General features: G+C 37.3%; 1 protein-coding gene across 1 annotated transcript; it reads right to left on the reverse strand.

Annotated features, from left to right (window-relative positions):
* Window positions 1-8,176: 8,176 nt before the first annotated feature.
* On the reverse strand, window positions 8,177-26,658 carry ANKEF1 (ankyrin repeat and EF-hand domain containing 1). The gene is made up of 9 exons (XM_022556507.3): window positions 26,289-26,658; window positions 21,203-21,402; window positions 20,278-20,427; window positions 19,137-19,260; window positions 15,013-15,835; window positions 12,892-13,118; window positions 11,552-11,715; window positions 10,235-10,372; window positions 8,177-9,393 (listed from the first exon to the last, which is right to left on the reverse strand). The coding sequence occupies exons 1-9, from the start codon at window positions 26,632-26,634 to the stop codon at window positions 9,235-9,237; spliced, it is 2,331 nt and encodes a 776-aa protein (XP_022412215.1). The 5' UTR covers window positions 26,635-26,658; the 3' UTR covers window positions 8,177-9,234.
* Between the last annotated feature and the right edge of the window lie 12 nt (window positions 26,659-26,670).

Here is a 26,670-nt window from a genome sequence, read left to right on the forward strand (position 1 = left end):
ATGAGCTGCTTGTATATTTTGGAGATTAATCCTTTGTCAGTTGCTTCATTTGCAAATATTTTCTCCCATTCTGAGGGTTGTCTTTTCATCTTGTTTATGGTTTCCTTTGCTGTGCAAAATCTTTGAAGTTTCATTAGGTCCCATTTGTTTATTTTTGTTTTTATTTCCATTTCTCTAGGAGGTGGGTCAAAAGGATCTTGCTTTGATTTATGTCATAGAGTGTTCTTCCTATGTTTTCCTCTAAGAGTTTTATAGTGTCTGGCCTTACATTTAGGTCTTTAATCCATTTCAAATTTATTTTATTTTGTCAGCTGTACATCCCATCTTACCCTCTGAAAAGAAAAACTCTTGTAAGGTCATTTGCAAAGAGCCTTTTGAGACTACTTCCTTCTTGTTTATTTACCAGTCATTCAGAAGAAGTGAAGGGATTGTGATTTTTATACATCTTGGGGTCTGGAGTGGAGTTGAGACTCAACTAGGAGAGCAATGGGGTAAGGGAGCCCCTCTATGGGTGGGTACTGATTAGAAGCTTCACACAACTAGCTATGTTTTGAGTGGCAAAATGGAAAGCTAATATAGTTCAGTAAAAAGAAACAAAGAAACACTCTAAAGAACAGATGCAGCAACTCAGGGGTATAAGAGTCAGGGATGAATTGGCACAAGAGCAAACTTCTCTTTACATGTGACTAGGCACTAAAAGAGCACATGCATAATTTTTAGTCTGTATAATGACTAATTTTAAAATAATTTAAGTTTAGATGATGTTATATTTTCAACATAGCAGGAAAATCCCTGGAGGGGTTGGTAAAGCAATCATATGGATTTGGGGAGGTGATGGTCTTCTATTTGATTCTGCTGATTCCTCCACCATCCTAGGAATTTCCTTGACTTTGATAACACGACAGTTCCTGGTACTTCTCAATATCCTTTGCAGGGCTTTCCTTTTAGTATTAGGACTCTTAATGTAATAGGGAAGAATAAATCTGACTCTATATTAGATCTGTTTCTTTTACTTTAACCTTTGTATTCCACTGCTTTTGCTACAAATTAAGAATGTTGCCTATAGCCTAAAATATAAAGGAGAGCCCATTCTCAAGGCTCTGACCTTTAAGGCTATAACACTTTTCCATCCAAATAGAGATTAAAAAGTTGCAGAACAGAAAGTAACATTTGTCTTGTTGGAGGTTTACAGGGACATCATGACCTGACCTATGTGGACAGCTGCAAGAATAAAGGATTCCTACACCAAGAAGTTTGCAAAAGGCAATCATGCTCGTCTCTCACCTTGCCTTTAAAAATGCCTTGCTGAAACCCTTTGGGAAGTTTGGGGGTTTCTAGGGCATGAGCCACCTGCTCTCCTCTCACGGACCTGCAGTGAACCTTTCTCTGCTCCAAACTCCAGTCTTTAATATTGTTTGGCCTCACTGTGTGTCGGGCACAGGAACATGCATTCAGCAACATTAACACAAACCAATTTAATAAAAAGAGAATGTGACACGTCCTAAAACTTAGAATTTCAAGGGGTAGACTGAGCAAGCCTGGATCTGAGACGTGAGAACAGTTCTCTCTCCCTCTGCTGTGCTTGCTGGCACTCTCCTCTGGCTCTTTGCTCTCTCAGCTCTGCTTTCGTTTGTGTGAACTCCAACTGTAACACGGAAGAGCCAACTCTGACTACATGTTGGATCTGTTTCTTTTACTTTAACCTTTGCTTCCTGGTTGCTTTTGTTCACTAAAAGATACTGTCTGTACATAATGGCCTGCCTCAGGGAGCCCTGCCCCTCAGTCTGAATGTTAAACCAAAGTGCCTTTGTTCAGGGAAACATCTGGACCCTGTCCACCTGTGGATGGCTACAAAAAAGAAGAAATGAACACATCCCCTCCCTGAGGCTGGCCATTCCAGGGGATATTGGTAAAACATATGGCCTTTTTACTTTACTTCCTCATCTCCTCCCCTTCTCTGTGCTATAAAAGAAACTGGCATCCAAACCCTGATAAGATGGTTATTTAGAGACATTAGTCTGCCATCTTCTCAGTCTGCCGGCTTTCCAAATAAAGTCGTATTCCTTGCCTCAACACCTCGTCTCCAATTTATTGGCCTGTCGTGCGGTGAGCAGAGCGAGCTTGGACTTGGTAACACAACCTCAGCTGGAATGTCCCCACAAGGTAGCGAAACTGTCCACCAGCAGCTCCAGGCTTACATCCTGCTGGAATCCCAAGTAAAAAGTGAATCTCTTCTCCAGTTGGTCTGGTAAAAACCCTACTTGATCTCTCAATGAAACTGGCTTTGGCCTCTTCCCCTGCCAAAATTTCTATTTAAGGTTCTAGTCACACTGCCTTTTTTCAGTCTTTGCTGAATTGGGTCTTTCCTGCAAAATGCTGTTCTTTCTACCAGACTCTTTCCTTCCGTAAGGGCCAACTTAATTTCTTCCTCATCCTTCAGATCTCACATAAAATGCTATTTCATCAGTGTGATTTTTCTGATTCCAGAGCACATACTGTAAGTTTACATATTGTGTAAGGAAAGGGTTAACCTTGCAGCTATACTGGGTAGCACTGTGCTTACCTCCTGGGATGTCTAGAAGTCTGGTCAAGGGAAGGTTGAAATATACTAACTCCAACTTCATAATGTTCTGTTTAAAGTTCAAAATTCCCCTAGAGGCAACATGTATTAGTTTGTCTACACTTTTTAGGGATGTGTAGATTGATAGTTTGTACCTGATTTAACAGGTTACACAGCCTGGGTTTTTATATAGCCAGTGGTATAAAAAGGCCCTCAATAAATGTGTGCCTGGGCTCACCGTTATCTTGTTAGTGTATAATCTGAAGATGAAGTGTGCCCTGTCCTGAGCAACTAAGAAAGGACATAGAGAGTTATGCCTAGAAGTCTTAGACCAAAATATGATAGCCTGTGCTCTCCGTCCTGCCATATCCTTTGCTTGTATGAGAAATTTCCTTAAGTATATCCTGTGGAATTGTGTGAGTCTTGTGATAATCTCCAATTATCCAAACTTGTGTAATTGTCACTTATGTATTTTGTGATTATTCTATTAAAATATGTCTCTCCTACCAACTGAAAGCTCCAGGAAGGCAGGGGTCATGCCTCATTTTGCATTTCATCTTCTCCTGACATGCCATAGTGCTTGATACATGGTAAATTAAGATCCAACCAGGGAAGCAGAAACCATTCTGAGTTCTCACGGAAGGGAAGTTAATGCAAAGATTTGGTGGCACAGGTGATAAAAGAGGCCAAGGAGTCAACCAGGACACTGTGAGGTGGTCCAGATATTTACAAAATAAAAGGAAGCTGGTACCATCCCTAGGCTAGAGGGACAGAAGGAGGAGGTGGTGTCACCAGAGCTCAGAGGCCAGGGTCACACAGTGGAAGTTGGAACCAGGGCAGGATATTCAGGTGGGAACTGGAGCTATGGGGGAGACAGACACAGCTACTGCCTGGGATGCAGCCTGAGGCAAAGAGGGAAAAGGAGAACTAGCCTGGCTTCTCTTCTCCTTCCTTTCACACTCCCTTCTCTTACCAGTGTCTGCCATTGTCCCAATACAGCTGGAAGCCAGATGACACCGAAACAATCTGTCTAGGTCACACTCCGGGGCGGGGGGCGGGCACCACAGGGGAAGAGAAAGGAACAGCTCCAGGATTATCATTATCAGTGCTCAATAAATATACACTGAATGAATGAATAAAACCAAACTGTGTGCAGAACAAGCATTGCTGGTTGATTCAAAATTCTAGTGCTACCAGCCTTGAGGGGTCTAAATTTATAACAAAAATGCACGTGTGACATAGACCAGAGGTCCCTACCCAGGCGAGAATCTGGAGAGACACAGTCAGTCGACCTGGCTGTTGTCACTTAGTGATGAGTCTGTTGCTGATCAATCCTCCTCCTGGCTGACTCTTTCTTTGGCTGTGCAACTGATCTCGGAGACACAGCAGTGAGCAGTCCTGAAGACAGATCTTAGTTCCCTGCCCAGGAATTGAACCTGGGTAGCCTGGATGAAAACCAGGAATTCTAACCGCCAGACCACCAGGGGCTAGAGGCTAGGAGCAAAGTGGCCCTGGCTCTTTCTCCCGTTTGAAAGCAAGAATGTGTCAAGGAGGCAAAAACTGTAAAAACAGGCACATAGTTTATTATGAGATGCAGCACAACATATGGGAGAGCACACAGAGAAACATTTTATTTAAGACAGAAGCAAGGCAGAAATACACACCCACAGATAAAGGGTGTGGGCATCCTCCCTAATGAGGAGGAGTGCAGTAAAGAGGTGATTTAAATCTCTTATATAGGACAGTCCTTCTGGGTCTTTGTTTACGTTTGGTCAATTATCTTATTTCCTTTTTCGCACCTGACTGATCCTAGAACCCTCCCCAAGATGCATGTGCAAATTTTTGCTAACATGGATCTCGCCATAGAGGGCTGTGGGTGCATGTCCACACTGATTATTAGGTGGGGTCCCCTTCCTTTTTGACCCCCAAGTAGCCTTCCTGCGCATGTGCAGACAGGGAAGTCTTCCTTGATCTCAGGAGCGGACACCTTACCTCTTTACTTTAGCAGAGCTCAGCTTCTGCCACTAGCTTTGTCCTTGGAGTGTCTGGGTGAGAACAAAGCTTCAATTTCACTCCACTTGACAAACACCAGCTGTCCGGCCCTGGGGCCCATCTGTCTCCTACCTCACAATATATTAGAGCTTTAGCTTGGGATGAATTACTGATAAATATTTTTCAGTAATCCTTTGCCTATTGGTCATTTCATTTGTTCTGTGTTGATTTCAGTACTTACTTTTTATGAGGTGAGGGAATACTTACTTTACTTCCAACTCTCTTAGGAGGAGACCACACTGGAGCCTGCGTGTCCCAATAACAAAGAGCATAATAATCTCCCAAATGTAAAGAAATACATGGATATTTCAAATCATCTTGTAAAAAACTAAACCTATGGAAATTAAATCACCTTTTGTGTATTAGTTCTTCTTCAAAGTCTTACTATTTGCTGAAGATAAAAAGGAAAGGCCATTATTCTAAATTCTGAATAAAACACATACACCACACAATACTCAACTATTTATCTAGGATAAAAAAAATCTCCAGTGACTCCCAGAATGTTAACAGAATATTCAGTTATTCCTTATTGCCCAGATAAAATTCATGATATAGTAACAATTACCTAAGGATCAAAGAATGTTGGCATGAGTTCATTTGATCTGCACAAATGCCCCATCTACCTTCATTTGTAAATTTCCCCCAGGATCCATTGTTAAATAAACACAATTTCAGGAAAAAATATACCCTCTACAAATATTTGGAAAATAATAATGCCGTACAGTTGACCATTTACTTCAAATTTATGCCTGTTTGTAGAAGCCATCTGAATTCTCCCTTCTCTCTTTTCATACTACCTTCCTTAAAAACAGACTATAGGCTGAGTGGTTCTCTTGGGCACCTTCATGCTACAGAGTGAATTTGCTAAGTTGTGAATTTAATAAAAATTGCTAAGCTAACTGCACTGGAGCTGATTCATTTGTACCAATTAGACATGACCTTATCCTGAGCATGAGGTTGAACATGTCTCTCCTGTTTAAAATTTTCAGTGATTGATAATGCTCAATTCAAGTTTGAAGAAACAGATGCCGCCAGTGGGATTTGTGAATTGCTTTCTCTTTTTAAGTAGCTGCTGAATTGGTTCTCATTGCTGTTCTTTCTTGTTGTTTGTAATTAAGAATAATTTAGACAAGTTTGGAAGTTTGTAAAAGTTACATTCTTTTTAAGAAGAAAGCATGTTGTACAAAATGAACCTCAAGGCATTACCACCTAAAACTTTGCACACAAAACATGTCATTTGTACCAGATGCTACGGTGCTACACATTTCCATTAACAGCCGGAGTAGCCACTGCTCAGCTGCTGAGGTTGGTGGTTGCTTTGGGCTCAGAGTTACCTTCTCCTCTGGAGGATTGCCCTTGGCTGATTGGAGTCACCTTGTCAGTGAGCAAGGTGAAAACCTTGAAGTTTCTAACAGCCAACCTCCTTCCTCCTGAGCAGGGCAACCTCTGTGCTACAATTCATCTTCCAGGGCCGATTCCCCATGGAATCAGGCTGGGGCTAACTTTCTCTTTCTTAGGTCCTCCTCCTGCTTTATTCTGCTTCCATCATCCCTTACAAGTTGCTCCTGGGAACACTCCCTCAAAAAAATACTTACACAAGAGTCTCCATCTCCCTATTTCTAGGGAGCTCAACCTAAGACACTATTTTCATTACCTAACTATTTAGACTCTATAAGAAATTGGTTAGGCTCTGCAGACCAAAAAAAGAAAACAATTGAACATTTGTTTCACTATCCACCAGAATGACTATGACTAAGGATTAGTAACTATTTCCATAGCAAATGCATACTGTTCATCTTTCTCTGATGACCAAAAGCTACATAAAATGTTTACAGGTTTAAATCACTTCAACTGACAGTCTGAAAGTGAATCCTTTATACGCTTCTGATTGTCTAGGTCTGGGTCCTCATCCCTGTGCCTCCTTTTGGTTTACTTCGCAGCCCGAGACTGAAAGAAGTTTAAAAACAAATCACTTATGGAGCACGGGCTATGCAAAGGCACAAAACTAGAAACCTTATAGATGTTATTCCATTTGATTTTCACGACAGTTTATTAAGGGGCATATTATTACCCCTACTTTATAGATGATGAAATTGAGACTCAGAGACAGTTTGTAACTTGATCCATAGATGTGCAGCTGGTAAATGGCAGAGTGAGGATTCTAATCTACTGACTACAAAACCACACTTTTAACCCGCTCACCCAAGTGTTCATTTAAAGATCAGTATAGAGGAGGGTATAGAGAAGGGTATTTCCTTCTCAAGTTCAGCTCCTGTATATACATTCTTATAGCACACACTGTTGGTGCCCAACCAGAGCCCTGGGGTTCCTTTTCCCATATGGCGCACCCACCCATGCAGCAAGCTGCTGCATGCTTTCCAGCCAGTAGTTCCCAACGTGACCCAATTCACTGAATTGCCCTTGAGCACTGGAATAGCCTTACTGGTACCCTCTCTAGCCTGTAGTCTGTAACTGATTGACCTGGGAATCCAGAAGCCCAGAGCCTTTGCCTGGTGCTCCACAGCTCCCCACAGGTTGGATGGAAGCTGGGGTTTCACCAGAAAGCTCCCTTATGCTTGGCTTCTTTTCCCTTCCCTGGCCTGCTTCCCTCACCTGGTCTCCCTGGGACCATTTCCTTAACACATCACTTGCACCTGACTTCTTGGCTCAGCGTCTCCTTCTGAGAGAATCTTAACTAAGTCAATATATATAAGGGAATAAAAGAGGCAAATACTAATAAAATAACTTTGGTATGCTGGACTTCTGGGTTGACTTGTATTTTTTGTCTTCTGTTGTTTGTTTTTTATTGTAAATTAATACATATTCAATGTAAAAAATAAAACAGATGAGCAAAATAAGATAACAGTCAATTCATAATTCTAAAATCCAGAAAAATTACTATTTATGTGTGTTGCATATCTACAAGTCTGAAATTACTATTCATACTATTTATAATATTTTTTAACTTAACATTTTTAAGTTTGACAGACTGTCTTTTTATGCCAGTAAAATGTCCTCTACAAAATATTTTTTATGCTTATATAGGATTCTGTACAATAATTTTGTGGGAGGGGGCCAAGCTCCCAGGTGATGTTGATGCTGTTGATCAATGGACCACTCTTTGAATAGCACTAATGGCCTTATGGGGCATCAAAGAACTTTGGCTTTGCTCTGTTTGAGTTTAGAGTTAAACCCAAAATAAACTTAGTCACTTGAATGTCCCCTCACACAATTCTCATTCAAGCATGTTGTTGAGTCATTCAAATGAATATAAACACTTGATATATATGAGAGAGAATAGGATTTGACATTAACACTTTCTCTCAGTTTATGTTTGCAGATGGTTGAGGGTGATCACAGAACAGCACTATCTATGAAACTGGCATTGAGAATGTGTTGTATTCACCGGGTGATAGCAGAGAATTGTAGACTCTGAAAATCTCCCATTGCAGACTCATTTTCCTTGCTCCCGAATGAAACCATGGATAGTCATCTTCCCTCACATTCAAGAAATAAAGAGTCCTCTAGTTACTTAAGGAAACAAAATGTCTTGTCCTCAGGAGCTAGCTTGAAGGAGCTTCCACTGGCCAAATCAGGAACAATTTGAGCGCCAAAATAAATAATGGTAGTAAAAGATTATAACCCATTAAGCGAAAAAGAAAACCGTGAGTCCATACTGATTACATAACCAAGACACAAATTAATGGTGAAGAAGAGAAAGCTCTGACCAACAATACAAAACCAACTAAGAAATGTAGAAAGAATGATGAGATTAGAAAATAATTTTATGGCAACCATCACTGTAATAATTTTTTCAGGCAAAAGTCATCCATGAGTGTTAAAATTAGAGGGTGAAAGTCATGGGCGTAACAGGAAATTTACGTAGTTTCAAAGGATGTATCCATGAGATTTTTATTAAGTACAAAAGGAAAAAGAGTAACTTTACAGAGGAGAAACCAAGTACATACCACTTTTAATCAAGGGACGAAAGTTGACAAAGTTTACATCCCATAGCAACATCATGTGCCTCCTGATATGATGTACTGAGAAGGGCACACTATCATGCCAGTGGTCTTCCTGCCTAAGATGCATCACCTGAATCTATTCTTGAGGAAATGTAAGACAAATCAGGCCCAATTAACAACCATTTTGCAAAATAACTAGCCTGTCTTCTAATATACCAATGCCATAAAAAAACAAAATCTAATCCATATCACTTATGATGTGTGAGAACAAAACTGCTTTCTTAATGGATTAAAAACGACTTCTCTTCCCTAATATCAAATTGTTTTCATCCATTTCCACTAAAATGATATCTTTAACAAACATAATGGTGTAAATCTTGTAAATTCTTTGACAATGACACTATGCTTATAGCAAAAAATGCCATTTATTCTACTACGTTCTTGAGGAAAATTGGGAGGTTTATGCAGAATAACATGCAATTCATTGCAAAATAAAACACACCTTCTCTAGACAGCTCAGAATATTTATAGCTGTTAAAGCAAAAACAAATATTTGGTTACTTGTGGATTGTTTTGGCTTTAATGGAAATATCTACTTTCTCCAACGTTTGGTCCCTGGGCCTCAAAATGTTTATCCCAAGAAGCAACTGTTGTGATTTAGGTCTTGAAGGCAGCTTTCAATGCTTGCGCTTTCTCTGTGATGTGTTTCTGAAAGGGCATCATGAAGTCATCAAAATCTACCTCGTACGAGAACCGCTCCCGGCGCAGTTCCCTCTTCCTGATCAGCTCTGCTGTTGTGGCTTTGGGACTCCAGATCTTAAATAAACAACCACATCCAGAGCAGGTATGAATATGATGGCCAAGAAACATGCCAATATCCAGACAATCTTCAAAATGGTTAATTTAAAACTATCAAATTTATTTCTAAATCTCTTTTATCTCTTACACAACATTTTTGGTTATGTGGGCATCGCTGTTTCTGATGGTGACTATTTGGACAACTGAAATGCTCTTCAGTTACCTCTCTGATGACCCTTAGGCCAGCTGCTGATCATTTTTAGGATGTCAAAACCAGGAAGCAATGGAGTTAATAAATAGTTTGGGTTTACTGCCTTTATGTCTTATGGGGAAGTCAAAATTATTTTCACAGTAGAGGGCAGAAGGAGCTGGTGGTCTCTTAGTCAGCATGGCTTGATGCACATTGTCAAGACCACTCTTATTCTCCAAAGACATCTTCACCTTTTTAATTGTAGATGTTTAAGGAAGCCACTGAATAAATCCAGTCTTGATTAGTATGAAACTCCCAAGTGAGATGGTGATAGTGTGTAAAAAGAGGAAGGGTTGGGCTCTAAGGTGTACCCAGAGAAAGTATCTATAGAACTCGGTGACTACATGGCTATAAGGAATGGCACTAACTGAAGAAGATTTCAATTGTTCAAGGAAAATTAAAATGTTAATACAGAAAAGAGTAATACCAGATATTGGAAGCTATACAAGTTGGACTTACTTAGTCAGAAGTAGTAGGACCTAGAAAAAGGACACCTCCAAATAATAACTATAAAAGATAAGGACATTTGTTTGGGTGCTCTGCATAAAAAGTATTTGAAAAATGACATCATGAGTTTATACCATGTTATGATCTTTCTAAAGTACTTACCCTCTGTGGAATAAATGTGATATCCACTTTCTTGGTATAACCACTGGTAATCAATGAATTGAGGTAAGCCACATTATCCTTATGCACCTTCTTTTTCTCCACTATGGTTGGTACAGTATACATTGATGAAAGTGCCTCCTGGAAACAAGACCAAAAAACACCTGTCAATTGCAAAAAACTATATATACTTCCTAACATTATTTGCTGTTCTGCATCTTACTCTGAAGTCAGAAAAAACTAAAAATGCTACTATACAAATTATAATTTGAAATGAAATAGAATATTATTATAATTTTGAGCGAGGAGAGATCATTCGTTTGCCTTGTTTGACTTTATTTAATTAGTATTAGTGACAGATCACAAAAGTCTTTCAGATATCCATCCTTGACCTGTGGCCATTATTAATCAAAAGGGTGTATTCCTACCAAAATGATAATGGTGCATGTATCAGGAGCTTTAGCTGATCAACCCTCCTTCACCTCTGGCCATCCTTACTCTCTTCCTCCATGCTTACTACTCTCTACTGTCTGCCTATCATCCCTTCAACTCTATCTACTTCCTACCACCTACATTTCTCTAACCCTTTCTAATTTGATAGCATTAAAGCTTTTCCTTCCTGAATTTCACCCCCTATCCTATGTCAGCCAAGGATCTCTAGGGATCCATCTGCTTCCCTAAAAGAAGCTTCCAGTCTAGAAATGTACTTAAAGCTTCCTGCTAATGAATGACAAATTCTTGGTGTCTCAGAAATCCTCATAAACAACAACCTCAATCTCCTGCTGATAATTTAGAGGCACCCAAACCATTCCAGGTTACCAGGGACAATTTGACACCTTTAAAACCTTCTAGAGTTGTTTTGCAGGATATCCAAATTACATATCCCTGGGTTCATAGTAATCATTAAAATTCTTTGGGAGTGGGGTGGTAAGGTGGGTAGTGAAAGATTATGAAACCAAAATGAAGGAAAATCATGCTTTACTTCATTTCTCATAAGGGTTACTCTTCTTCCCTTTTGGGGCCATCCCATCAAATCTGTATAATTCAGGTCTGAGTGTATACATATCCAATACCAGTTACTTTTCCAACATTCTAATGGTATTTAGTTGAACCAACTGGTTTTTGTGTGGGTTCTGTTTGCAGTGAGTACTTTTTAGGCTTTTCAGGAACAGGAACTTTCTTGCTAGATATTTCTTTAAAACTATTGCATAATGGTGCCGAAAACATGGACTGCATATTATTTGCCCATGTCCTGTAACAACATGTAAATGGTGCCGCAGCCCCACCAGTTACTAATGGGAGGTCAACTGCTTTTCATACCTCTTCTTTCTTAATCTCAGGGCCTTCAGTTTTCACTTTAAGCAGTGGCTTGCCTTTTGTTGTTTGATTTTCTGCTGGTTTTGGCAAGTTATCCAGCTTTTCCTTAATCAAACCAATTATTCTATAGTCAGCATAAGCCTTTGCAACATCCATGGCACTATGCCCTGTTTAAAACATAAATTCAGAGTTTCATTAAACAGATTAATAATAAACCATGTAGCAAAATCTCAGCACATCAGCTCTAAGCATGCAGTACCAAGGGTGATTACTGAAGTGAATGGTATGTATAAAGTCACAGAGCTGGATCAGATACTCTCTAAGGTGGCCCCAGCTCTAAAATCTCATCATTTAGAGTGCCATTTACCAGCAAAACATTTCTTGTTAATTATTTTGAGCATGTTTCTTAAAAAGTTGATAGGAAATAGTGGTAGATTACATTTTGAATATCTGAGGGCTGGTTCTCTCCCCACAGTGCACACATTCCTTTGTGTGTGACAATTTTACATTGTCCTCCCCTTCCCATGATGGAAGGAGGTGTATTCAAAAAGGCCTGGGAAACTGGAGGTCTCAAGTGCTCTATGCAGATTGCTGGGTATTATGACACCTGTAACGTCCTCAGGCAGGCCTAACAATATTACCTGTGACTCAGAGGCAGCCTGAAGCAGCCAGAGATAGTAAAGTTCCTTCAGATCCAAAGGAAGCAATGGGTTCCACTCTAAGAAAATAACACCTCCACGTATTTACACGGGATATCTATGACATAAGGTAGGCTTCCCTTTTACTTCCTAGAAAGAGCCTCAATTCAGGAATGATTTGTCCAACTTTAGAAGGAATCCAAAGTCTACAGAGGCTTCAAACTATGCCGATTATTAGGAATTGACTGTTAAGACAAAGTGATGACTCATGATGTGATCTGCAGACTGGTGTCAGTCTACAAACTAATGGTTACGCAGCCACAGTGAAATAAATACAGGGATTAAGAGTAAATGTTTAGAAATTTTTATAGCAATTTTATGTCATTTGAATCGAATAATAAAAAAAAGTTTGGACTTGTATTTTATGGGCCTTTTCCTCTTCATTTTTCTAGTAAATCATTTTCATTGTATTTTGCAAAAGTCTCCATCCACAATGGATCACCAACATAAAGAACTGGTTCTTTTACACCAATGATTTGAGAAGCACTGTGTATACGATAAAGTTCCATAACATTTACTCAGGTTTGTTTTTGCAGCAGTGACTCAAGGGAAAATGTGGTCCTACAAGAATAGATTTAAACGGGTTTGGAATCTAACATAAATCCTCCTTTTCTAACCCTAATCACCCATAATGAGAACACATGCCTTTTCTATTCTCCAGCTGGAATTTAGCACCAATATCAAGTAGGTATTTTACAGTATCCAGTCTACAGCTCTCAATGGCTCTACTTAAGGGAGTTGAGTTGTTGATTGAAAGGGCATCTACCACGGCTCCAGATTTAACAAGAAGCTCAACAATATCCTGTTGGCCGGCATGGCATGCAAAATGAAGCGGGGTCCACAGAAAATTATCTGTTGCATTGACGTTAGCCCTGTAAAATGAGGTAGATGCATGAGCTAAAAATATGGGTTATTCCAAGCACTAGAGGATAAAAATGGTAAGGAAGATATCATAGTTTTATCAGGTTTTTCAACTGAAAACCAAGGAAGGTTTGGGTCAAGTTAAATTCTGTGCCATAATTTTTCTTGACCTGTGTCCTTCATTTTATAACAGTCTTAACTTTGTGTATATATACATTTTGTTTAGTTTAAAAGGTGCTTAGACCCTAAGGGTTACAATTTTAACCCTTAGATCCTTAGGTTACAATTGTAACCTAAGGGCTACAATTTTGCATCATTAAAATCAGGGAAAAACCGGATCCGATGAAAGATCAAAGCTAACAGGAAACAGAAAAGTTATATTATTTCATTTTGTATCTACTTTCTCTGTATGTTATGAATTTTTAAATGCACCTTCATTATTAAAATTTTAAGCATTATAATGTATCAAAATTTTGTATCAAAACATGATACAACTGAACTTATTTACAAAACAGAAACAGACTCATAGACTTCCAAAACAAACTTGTGGTTGCCAAAGGGGAAAGGTGAGGGGGTGGGATAAATTGGGAGTTTGTGATTAACATATACACACTACTATATTTAAAAGAAATAATGAACAAGAACCTACTGTATAGCACAGGGAACTCTACTCAATATTCTGTAATAATCTATACATGAAAAGAATCTGAAAAAGAATGGATATGTATACGTATAGCTGAATCACTTTGCTATACACCTGAAACTAGAACAACATTTTAAATCAACTATACTCCAATATTAAATGAAAAAAGAAAATTAATTCTTTTGATTTTATTGAAAGCAATATATCATCCAGAAACTATGAAAAGATAAAATAAAATTTTAGTCCTATTTAAAAATTCTCTGCCCAACACTTCACATTGTCATTAGTTGCTTTATACTCCCTCTCTATAATAAACACATTTAAATCCTTCTTTGAAGTTAAACATTATAGTAATAATAACAATAATACCTTTTATCAAGTCTGCAATTACTGGGCTACTAAGTGCTTCACATATTTTAACTCATTTAATCTTCAACAAATCCTGTGAGCTGAGTTCCATTAGAACCCCATTATAAAAATGAGAAAACTGAGGCACAAAAAGGTTAAGAAAGTTACCCCAGGTTATTCAGCAATGGTAAAAAGAAGGACTTAAGCCTGAGAAATTGCTTTAGATTTAAAAGTTAAACTAAATGTCATGCTTTGTTATTTTAAAGATAATTTACAAATGAACCAAGGAAAAGGGAATGAAATGGTGCTTAGTCATTATGGCTACCATCAAATTGCTTGAATTTGTTGGGATCCCCTTCAAAAAAAAAAAGAAAGAAAGAAAGAAAAAAGAGACAGATTTAAAAATGACTCCATGTAAAGTGAGTACGTTCTAGAGATCTGCTCTACAATATTATAATCACTATAGTGATTAGAGTTAGCAATATTGTACCCTACACTTAAAATTTAAGAGGGTAGATCTCATGCTGTCTGTTCTTACCACAATAAACAAAGATTCTGTTTTTAATTTAAAATAAAATAAAAAGCAACTCCACATCATCTAGGTAAAGCTCTGAGACCAAATTAAATTGTCTTGGGAGGCCAGGGATACCTAATCAGAAGGCTTTGTTTACCCTCAGAGAGAAAACTTCTTGGCCTTCACTTTGTGCATAGTTGTTATTGGCAAACGGTCTTTGTGTACACACACTCCTATGTTCCATTAGCCTGGTTCCCAGTATAAGATCTATTTGTGATCTGGACTTCAGGAATGAAGCCCTTTCTTGCACTACTTAAATTCTGGAGCTGAATGTGTCTTAGCCTTCCTTGAAATGTGAAGGCTCCCAAAAATCTAAATTTCACTCAACCAAAAGGCATACCCTTTTTCAAGAAGAAACTTGACCGCATCTATGTTTCCACTGGCACATGCAGTCATTAGGGGTGTCTTGTAATAATTATCCTTCATATCCACAGGTATTCCTGATTCAAATGCCTTTTTCAGAGATGCCAGGTCTCCCGCCTTGGTGATAAAATTAATGTTTGAAAAGACCTTCCCTGGATCATCAATGTACCAAGCCGAGTCATCCTGAATGGGATGTTCGGGTGGATGATCTCGGTTAAAGCGATTGCAATCAGTTACATGCTTGTAGGTTTCAATCATATAACAAGGAGGCCCACCTTCGCTTTGGCGTGGAAACACGTGGTCAGGGATGATGCAGATTGGGAGGGGTAAAACAAACTTGCCTTTTTTGGCTTTTTTGGCCATCCCTTTTTTATTTTTCTTAGGCCCATAGGATCCCAGGACATAAGACTTGCTTAAGTATTTGGTTCCTTTAAAGAAATCGTTAATGTTGACCCCTCCGCCCCGGACTTTTTCGTGAAGTTGAGCTATGGTAGCTATCTGTTCTGAGCTCATAAAATCTTGCCTCTCCTCCAGCGCCAGCACAAAGTCTTCCTTGGTGACTGTCCCATCGCCCCTGTCCACAAACGAAAGGGCTTCCCGAAGGAAAGTCTCATGTTCTATGGACCAATCGTGAAGTTTCAGGTACAATTGTGGATTCGGATTTTTGGCTCCTGGCCGGGCCAGTTTATTAGCGATTTGCTCCGCCCGCCGTATTTCTTTGATGGCTGCTTTAAAGCCGCCTTCCTTAGCCAAGGCCCTGGGCGTTTTATGCTCCAAATTCTTCCATTTCAGATCACATCCTAAAACAGGAAGCATCATGATTATGAATGGTGCCAAGGCATCTGTATGACTCCACAATGACATGCATCCGACGGTTTTTAAAATTTCTAGTGATTAATCAAAAGTTGCTCCCCAAATTACTTGTATATAGAGGTAAGCACATTTAGCTCTTATAACTACAAAATTAAGCTATGATTTTTTTTTTTTTCCGTGAGCTTTACTTTGGTGAATTCTGAGGGAGATATGTTTCCAATTGATAGTATCTTTTCCCAAAGGATTAGGACATTAATCCCTATAGATATTTGAAACAAATATCATATTGGGATACGTGCTAAGGAGGCTTCCTGACTAGCGGGAAAGAGTAAGGGTGACGTTTGAATTTGGAAGGAAGCTGGATTCAAACAGCTTAAATAGGACCTTAGGAACTCAGGATGCTAACTGACACCTGCTTCTTTTGAACGATTACGACTAAATCTGTGTAAAATCTTAAACTATGCTGTAACTGTATTCTACATGAAGTTAGTGTAATTTATATTGACCTGCTGTTTTGAAGTCAGGTCATGTGAACAGCCTAACAGAAGAAAAAGTAATTTGTTCATCAAAACTGAAAGAATAAGAACTGTGCAATTAGGCATTAAAATCTGTTTTCCTTTTTGGGCCCTTACTTAAAATGATGGGACCAACATTATATGTAAGCATTCTCCAAAGAAATAAACTTTTCTGAATGCATCAAGGAGTCTACTTAATGCTATCAAGAAGGCTGCGTTGTCTGTAATAAATGTCTGGAGACACTAAAAACCCATTATAAGTCAGACTATGAAGATTCTCTTTCTAGTGTTTTGAATCTAGAAGGCTCTTCTGTTGCTTTGCAAGCATCACATAATCGAAAAAGATTCTCTAACCTCAGTATCTCTAGCATCCAAAATGTAAAGCTCGCCGAATGTAAAAATAAAACCCGTCCCTCCAACACTTTATAGTTTTATTCCTTATCAAAAAGAAAATTAATTACCAGTGTTTTTCAACATTAGCACTTCCTATGGCATTGTCAAAAATTAAAATTTTATATGAAGGCTGATAATTTTACTAGTGATAGAAAAACTCAAAAAGAGCATTGGAACAATAAAGATTCTAAAATTTTTATATTGGACAGTTTGAAGAATAGTGACTTATTGGGAAAGGGACCTGAGACTGGTCTCAACAGTATAATTCCACAGCATAATAATTCCATAGTATAATTCCATAGTCATCTTGAGTGTGCTGTTTTTATTTAGCTTTTTTGCTTATTCAGGGTGTCTGGGGGTTTATCTACCATCTCCCAATCTGCTCCTATATTCAGCCCAGCACTAAGGATCAAAGGGTTTTAAAGCGGCTTTATCTTGCCTTCTTCTGCTCCCAGTTTCCTCCCTGTTAGAAATTTTGTGTGGATAAAAGACGCCAACATCCCAGCTTAAAGATATGAAGGCATTTTCTTCTCTCTTTGATTTTGTCTCCTCTTTTATCATTAGTAAATAAAGATCCATTCATTCCCTTTGTGATTTATGTGCCTCTGTGGCTGAGATACTCAACTTTCAGCTGACTGCTGTCAAAAGGCCCAAGAGAAGGAGAACCCTGCACAGGGGCTTCAGGAAAACTATTCCAAACTCCCCTCCTCTCCCCTGGATCTGGCCTCACACTGCCTACAGGGAGTTGTAAATTACTCTAGGGACAAGATCAGGGACAAAAGAGGAGCATACTGAGGAAGGTAGTTTAATGTGGGAAAGGAATCCAGCCCTCACATTTAAGAATAAAAGAGGCTACACTCAGGGAGTTTACTCAGAAATGAGCATTTCGTGACCAATGGTTTCTTGCTGCGCTGATTGCCTTAGATAAGCAATTGCCTGGTATGGAAATAGGTCACCCACATAGGATCTGGTGGTTGTACTTCCAAACATGCTACAGAACTCAGAACATTTTCAGACATTTATTTCAGAAACACAGACTAGTCTTGTGAGCCAGCCAGGAGGATGAAACTTTTCTGCATCACCAGGCAAGGCCTTTGGCAGGCTCTGGCTCTTTACTTCTCAATTTGCTTTCTCTGACTTTATCCCAGGAGTACATAAATGGTAGAGTATATATTGGGTGATGTTTGTCCCAATAAGAAAGGAATCAGCATGTTAAAGTTGAAGAAGCTTGTCTCAATCTGGGCAGATCTTTAGTTTCTAGAAATACACAATGTTAAAAATGAAGTGTCAGAATAATCTGTTGATGGTAACAGCTTTGAAAATAAGACTGATGAGACAGTTGATGACAGCAAAAATTGCAGTTGATATATTTTCCTTTATCTGCTTTGTATTTTAGGGGAATGGGGAAAGAATGTGAGCTTTGTATAACGTGAAAAAAGTCAAAGTGGATCAGTTATTACACCATTAGTTATGCAGGCACGTTAGTCTTATTTATAATGTTAGTGGTTACAGTATAGGCTCTCTCAGGTCCCAGTGACTTCAAAATTTCTGTTCCTCTGTAGAAGACAGGAAAATAAAAGCACTTTCTCTGCTCTATTATAGAGTTGTTGAACTTTAAGTTTCTGCCCGTTTCTCATAAACTGGAAAAAAAAAAACACACTACCATAACATTCAGCAGAATGCAGCTCCCTCTCTAACAAAGAGTTAATAACTTTGAATGTACATTTAATTAGCATGTAATTAACACCAAATAGATCCAAATCTTTAAACTTAATTGGCTAATATTACTATTTTAAAGAATACATTAAGCTATACATAACATGGTTTATATTCCTAAGTTAATAATTATTTGAAAGCTACAGAAAAATCTAAAATAATAAATATTACTTATATTCCAAATGTTCCATGAAATTTTTCATTTTATTTCATGTGTTTCTCCCCAAAATATTTCCCCTATAATTTAAAATTACCCAGAAATGTTATCTATGCACTTGACATGATAGTACATTTTTTAAAATAAAATAATTAAGAATGCAAACTAAAAGACATGGTGTCTAGTGTTTGTCTTTTTTTAGATTGATATTTACATTTTTTAAATAGGAATTTAATAACTATAAGCATCTTAATAATTGGTTGACTCATAAACAATTCTCTTTAGATTTTTAATAATAACCTAAAAATACTTGAGAAATGAATTTTTATCACCTTCAAGGCCAGCTTCATGATTTAACAGAAGGTAAATAAGAAAAAAAGTTTAATTTTCTTTCTACATATATGTGTGAGATAAGCAACTGACGTTTGACAGGCTGAAATTCTCTGCTCATCTACAGTGAGGGAAAATTATAAATTCTTTAGGCAGGAAATTGGTAGACCATTTTACCTCGCTGAGATATATATTTACAGCAATCTGCAAAACCACCCATAGCAGCATAATGAAGTGGTGTGTTGCCATTCATTGCAATCAGCCCCATGTCTCCGTCGTAGGCAAAGAGAAGCTTCAATATCTGCAAAATAAATAGTGGATATTGTAGAGGAAAAGGAATGTACATTCACTGAATGAAAACTGGGACCTAGGCCTGTGCTATCCAGAGTGTCAATCTGAATTAAATTAAAATGAATTAAATAGAAAACAAATTTTAAAAATTCAGTTCCTTACTTCCACTAGCCACAGTTCAAGTACTCAAAAACCACATGTGTAGTGTATTGTACCACATTGTACAGCACAGATACAGAACAATTCCATCACTGCCAGAAGTTCTATCAAACAACATTGATCTAGAGTATAGAAAACTCTATACTCAGCTGGGGAACCACTGTTTTGAAGTAAATTTAGGCAATTTTAGAAAGCATCAGACTATGGCAAGCATCATCAGGGGAGCAAATTCTTTACCAAACAGATGTGACTTCTACTGTGATATATACTTTTATTGCAGGGAAGAGACCCTATGACAAAAGTAAAGATAATTATGTTAAAACTCAGAAAAACTCAGTAAAGAAATTTTAGATATAATTCAGAATTTAAAAAAATAGGATAGCAGTGATTTCTATTTTGTTTCTGCAATATCACTGTACCTATGAGATATCCTTTGCTGATATATCCAGATAATAAGAATACTTAGAGTTAAGAATTTAGATGAGTCATTAGATGCCTCAAACATCAGGGAGATGATTATATTGGCATTGTTCTCCCCACTGTGAAAATTCTAATGTGTAATGGAGTCATAAAATGGAGTAATCCCAGTTGGCAAAACCTTTAAGCTGTCATAATTAAAAATATAGAAAAACATTATTAGCAATATTAAAAGAATAAGTTAGCAAGCAGATAAAACTGAGTAAAGAGCTAAAGTATATTTTGAAGGTTAATATTTGGTTTAAAATATAGTTTTAGAATTATTTCAGAAAATCAAGATGATAACTCAGAAAAAATTCTATCAGTGTAACCTACATGATATTTTAAGATGTTGAGAAAAAGAAGAGAATATTTTTAGCAACAAAATTTAAAGCAAAGAGTAGATTATTACATCAAAAAAGCCTCCTTTGGCAGCAAAGTGTGCGGCGTGATGTCTGTCATTGTCAAATGCATTCACGTCACCTCCTCTTTCCAATATCCCTCGAACTAGTTCTACCACTCCTTCTCTTGATGCTTCCATTAAAGCCGTGCGACCTGTGGACTGGACGTGAAACAGATCAGATGCTGTTTATCCCTGTCATACTAAATAACATATTCCGTATAAATATGGCCTAAATCCATTTGGCCTTAGAGTCACACTGACACGTTCAGTTCTGTACAGTTTTATTGGTTTCATGTAACAAATAGGAAAAATGAAGCCAGTAAAATGGGTCAGTGTCCAAAATGTAGAATTCTAAAATCAGAGTCAAGGTCACACCAAAAGTCCCTGTAAGATCATCATGCTGAAAAATGCAGTTTCTTGCAAAGAAAGTAGAGCAATAAGGGAGAAAAGAGGGTAAAACACATGCTAAAATTAAGCTATAGGTGTTTTCCAATGAGAAGAAAATCTATTTTTATTGTTGGGAAATGACAATTAAAAGATAAGAATACTGAACAAAATTAGCCAAATGAGGAGAGGGAGCAAAATGATTAAGGGGAACAGCAGAACTACATATTTTCTTTTGAAGAAGATAAATTTTTATTAGGCATCAGTAATATATTTTCTATTTCCTGTAATGATCTTTTAACATTATACATAATAAATACCAATTTTCCAAACAAAATTAGGAAATAGATTGTAGAGTCATGGCCATGCCATATAAAGATGATGAAAGTATATCATCTTAAAGTATTTTGAACAGAAATGAACAGTCTAAACTAACAGGATAATTTTATCATATTCAAATGAAAAAAACACTAATAGAGATTATTAGTGTATTGAAATTTTTTTCTATAATTGAAAAAAGGAATATTTATAATCACAGGAATAGTCATACTGAGTTGACAGCATTTGGATTGGCTCCTTTTTCCAAAAATGTCAGGCACACATCTTTAACATCATGTGCTTCTTCACAAGCTCTAAGGAATATTGGCTTTCCTTCATGGGTACAATTGTTGACATCTGCACCATGTTCCAAGGCAATCAGTGCACAGCGATGATGCCTCTTTGTAGGTAAAATGCAGTAAAACAAAATACCTGTAGAAAAATAGAATCCCCAAAGAATACTTAATTAGTAGTCTCTCTATATTTGGATCACATAGAAAGGAACAAACAATAACTTACAAATTCATAATTAGCTAGCTGAAGGTGATAGAGCAAAGATGTTTATGCCTTGGTTTTCCCTCTGAAATCAACTGAAACACCAAGACAGAGATACCAGAAAAGAAACCCAACCTCTTATAAGAGCCAGAAAACAATCATAACCAAAATGTGATAAGACTTTGTTTGGGAAGAATTCGAGTGCTGGGATGTGAGCTCCGGTTGACCCTGGGTATTTGGCATACTGCAGTCTATACCCCAGTGTCCCTTCTTGGAATATACAGGGGTGTGTGTGCCAGAGGACTATTGGTGGATCCCTGGATCCCCTCTGAAACTGCAGAGTGGCAAAGGAGATGGTACATAATGATGAAATGTGCAGACCAGCCATGTTTATAGGAAGCAGGCTGTCTGTACAGTAGCAGTGAGAAGAAAAACTAGATGGCAAGGGGCTCTGACATTTTGGCAAATCATTTTGTTTACTGAAGAGAGAAAAATGCTAAATCCTTATACCCAGCACCTGTGACATACATACCCTCAACATAACCCATGTCAAAAATGTACTATAGACCTGGGGTATTGTTTATATTACCCTGGTAAGAAAGTCAGGTAAAGAGCAGTCAAACTCCAAACTGACTTTGTAATGACTTGACTCTAAAAAGAGGCTTCATTCAAAGAGGAACAATAATCAACAAGAAACCAGCATGTGACCTATGAAAAAATATACTGAAAGAAATGTAAGGAAAGAAACTTGATGACAAACACTAGGCAAAAATTATATACTCAAAAAACTATACGACATGAAAATTATTGACTGACCCATTTCCATGATAACAAAGAAATCAAATATATTTTTTTCTGAAACAAAAGTGCAAAGCTAGACTGATAATAATAATAAGTACTTCTAGGACAATAAAAGATAAGTAGAAGGAAAAGATGGATTTGAGCAAGCAGAGCTTAAAAAAAGAAATGGTAGAGAAAAGTATTGTAAAACCACTAAAGAAATGAAAGTGGTTCACATTGGAAGCAGGAAAAAGGAGAGCAGACATTGCCAAAACCATGGTCAGGGACATGGAAGAAAAACTTGAAAGAACTTGAAAGAAAAATGTAACTGAAATGATGCAAGAGTTTAAATGTTCTAGAGAGGCAAAGAATATTTAACATGTATGTAATTGGTATATAAAAATAAACGAACAAATGGAACAGAAAGAAATGGAGAGATATAATAGAAGAAAACTCTCTTGAAGGAAAAACCTAGATCTGACAGAGTATACTGAGTCTCAGGAAAAATTGATTAAGAACAATCCATAAGATGGTGCCTAGGTAAAGCTAGGTAAGAAAGTGTCCTGTGAGCATCCAGTTAAAAATTCAAGTCATTTCTAAAGAGAAAAAGTCAAACTGGCTGCAAGACTTTGGTACAGCAACATTCAGTGCTAGAAAATAACCGAAGGAGCTCTACAATGTCACTTGGAAAAGAAAACAGGGAATTTTTAATACTCAGTCAAGCTATTGTTCATATATAAAAGTGATGGACAATAAGTTTAAAGATGCAAGAAATCAAAAGATATAAGCCCAAAGGAGTGAGCTAAACTACTTGATGACAATAATGAGTCTAACAGGGGATCAACAGAGAATATGTGACTAAAAGACCCATGATAGATGCTGAATCCCTTCAACCATTGAACCAAAGTTCAATCACCTTAGGAATTCTAGATACAGAATATAATATTGTAATTCACAGTAATGTAGAAATAATAATGTAGTTTAACAAAACTTGGAGGGAAGAAGAGACAGTGTAAGCATTTGATTTTCTTTATCTTTTACTGCTGGAGTTTGAGATATTATTTAAAACAGATAAAGAGATAGATGTTTATTATTTAAAGGCATGAAAAGAATCACTGAAAGAACTAAAATGATTTTAATGTACTAAAATTAGGTACTGGAAGGGAGGTAAAGGAGGTGAGAGGAAGGGTTCTTGTACCAATCTCATCTTTCATAGAGAAATATTAATGAATACTGTTTAAAGTGCTAATTCAATAAACAGAGTTTTAAGTATATGTAATGCTGTCCAGTTAGCCATTAAAAGAACTAAAAACATACCATTAATTTTAGAAAATGTGAGAAGGAAAATATACACACACAGCAAAACAAAACACAGAACACATGGACCATAGAGGAAAATATTTTTATACATATTTGTGTATTTATATAAATTAAATATATTATGCTTTCATAATATAAAATAAGTGACAGTTCTGACGCCAAACCTATGGAGCATCTAGATAAATGTAAATTGGATAAACTCTACCATTAAAATAAAAATACAATGTATGTGAAAATCGAAACCAAAATATATCTCATATAAACATGCATCTAAAATAGAGTTACTCAAACAGTTAAAAATAGAAAGATGGTCAAGGACATGGTTGAAAATATAAAATCAAAGACAGAGAAGTCATAGTAGGCAAGAGTGAACCAAAACAGCAATAAACAATAACAACAGCAAAATCTAGAAAATAGTGCCAGTTGAGGTTGAATTCATTACAAAGACCTTAAGGAACTTATGAAATGGCTACTTTATAATGATGGCATGTGCAACGCACAGTGAAAGTCTATCCATGCTGACTATTTAAGCCACAAAGGACACAAATCAACATTCCAAGATCGAAGCAAAAACAAAAGAGAAAAAAATGTATACACAATAGAACTAGCGTATTGAATTGAGGACTGGGGATGCATTCCTATAAATGGGAGAACAAATGGAATGGGTGTTACAAGGAACTATTCCAGCTTTACTCTTAAAGAAAATAATTCAAGACACTGTAACTAATTTCCTAAGACAACAAATAATTTTTTGGCTTAAAGTGTTACCTTCTTCATATTCTGCAAAATTGTTCAAAGAGAAAGTACAGGTTAGACCTAGAGTACATCCCTCATCCTTCTAAAGCTCCATTAAGTATTTTAACCATTTAAATGTTTGCTCATTCTTTTGAAACAATGTGCAGTGAGTCAAATGTCAATCACCAGAAAATAGGATGTTAAGGGCAGAGAGACTACAGTGGAATAAACCAAGGAGTTTGGCCAGTGGCAGCCCTTGAGCTGAGGGATGTGCAAGGTAAGCTAGGTTCACTGATGGGAAGACAAGGCCCTCTGTGCAGTAGGCATACCATGAATCACAGTCAAGGCTGGAGGGAGCAGTACTAACAAGGTCACGTGTGAAACAAGATTTTGTATTTATTTCAAATTTCATTTTATATTTTTAATTCTTTCTATTTGATTTGTCAGGTTGTGTTTTTATCATACATTGGTCTTCCAGAACCTTGGTAGGTTTAATATTAATTTGAATGAGTATAGATAACCTCATGGCTGTTGCATTTGCTACAGATACTCATTTGACCTCGTTTCCAATTTTACCTTGATTGTTTACATTTTATAACTTTAGTTTTTTATGCTATAAAATGTCTCAGACTGCTTTCTTTGTGATTTGTATCTCTGTTTCAAACTCAAGAAGGTAAACTTTTCTTTGTTACCGTTCTTCTGAATGTACTGAAGTTTCCATGAAACTCCAGGTATACAAGATGCCATTTAAAAAACTATCTCATGGTCAAATAAATATGGAAAATGGCACTGGTTTTGGTCGGTATGACAAATGTAAAATAAACATGTCTAAATTTGTTTTATCCAATGTTTCTCTAATAAATTTGGCAGCGGAATGAACCAATTTTGCATGTAGCACTTATCAATATCCCACTGATTCAGTGGCCCGTGACACACACTTTGGGAAATGATATTCTATAGAGCGTTGGTTTTTTTTTCAGAATAAAACATTTTAAAACACATTTGACTCCTGAGTGCATCTGAAGTGTATTTTGTTATGTGGTGCCATTAAGTAATTAAATAATTCTTCCTTTTCTTTGTCCTCTCCTCTTGTTATAAGCAAGTCACTTTTCAAATACCATGTCCGCAGAGAGTTAAAAAGCAGACTCTGCTCCTGTCAGAAAACATTAATTAACATTATAAAATGGGACTCATTTCTCTAATGTGGGACTGATGTTGATGGCTTTGTACTTGAAGCAACTCTTTGGAACAACTGATTAAATCTACCAATTTATATTAAGTTTGGAGGTAATTTTCTTAGTGATTTTCATGAGGCTGTGTCACCTCCTGTCAGAACCTTGAGTTATTTGGACAAGAAGCTCCCAGATCATGGTCTTGAAATGGGATTGGGGGGGGCAGTGAGAAAGTGGGGCTATCTCACCTGAATAATCATGGAAATGCCATATCTCAAATTTTAAGTCATATTTTCAAATACATTTTTAAATGACACTAGAAAGCTGGAGTTTATGTCAGAATCCACCTTTGTCCCTCAAATTCCTAAATGCAACTACTTTCTACATTAGACTGCTCTTGAGAGCAAAACCTATATCTAGTATTACTCGAGGTTCTAAAATGTAAAAAAGAAGAGATGCTCTCCTTCATCTTTAGCTCTAAATGAGACTTTATATTTTACAATGGGTGATTGTGATTATGGAAATATCAACATGTGTCATGTTGAAAGTTCTCCACATTAAAAAAAAAACAAACAGATTGACTAATTCTAATATTATTTTTCAATGAGAAAGTTCTCAGAACTGGCTTCCCTAAGAAATACCTGCATCATTTTCAAATCATGGGGAGATAGTGTCCTTTGGCATAAGAGTGAGAATCTAGACTTTCACTACCATGTACCATAAATAACTCACTTCTAAAGTTGGAAAGCAAAAAATGCATTTTATTGATTTCTGGCTACAAAGTGAATTGCTGGATAAAATGCTGGGAGTTCTTACCTTTTCCTTCATTATCGACAATAGTCATATCGGCCTTTGCCTTGGCTAATATTTCCATTGACAATTCGTGGCCCAGTTCTGCAGCCCTCATAGTCGGAGTACAGCCCATTTTATCTTGCACATCAGGGTGAGCACCGAGGCTCAGAAGAAAGCTGACCATATCGATGTCATTGGAAACTGAGGCTAAGTGCAGAGCACTGTTTCCATTGACGGGGTCTGTGAAATTGATGAGTTCAGGGTATCCGAGCCTAGTCAGCTTCTCTATCTGCTTCTTGTCTTTGTTCCGAACACACTGGAGAACTTTGTAGATCTGCAGGTTCTCAAGTCTTTTATCTGCTAAAGCCATATTTGACCAGCTTCTTGAAAATGCCTTTGTGGACCA

This window comes from Delphinapterus leucas, chromosome 15 (genome assembly GCF_059928025.1).
Source record: "Delphinapterus leucas isolate spDelLeu-1000000601 "Yukka" chromosome 15, BTC_Dleu_Yukka2, whole genome shotgun sequence".
NCBI classification, from domain to species: Eukaryota; Metazoa; Chordata; class Mammalia; order Artiodactyla; family Monodontidae; genus Delphinapterus; species Delphinapterus leucas.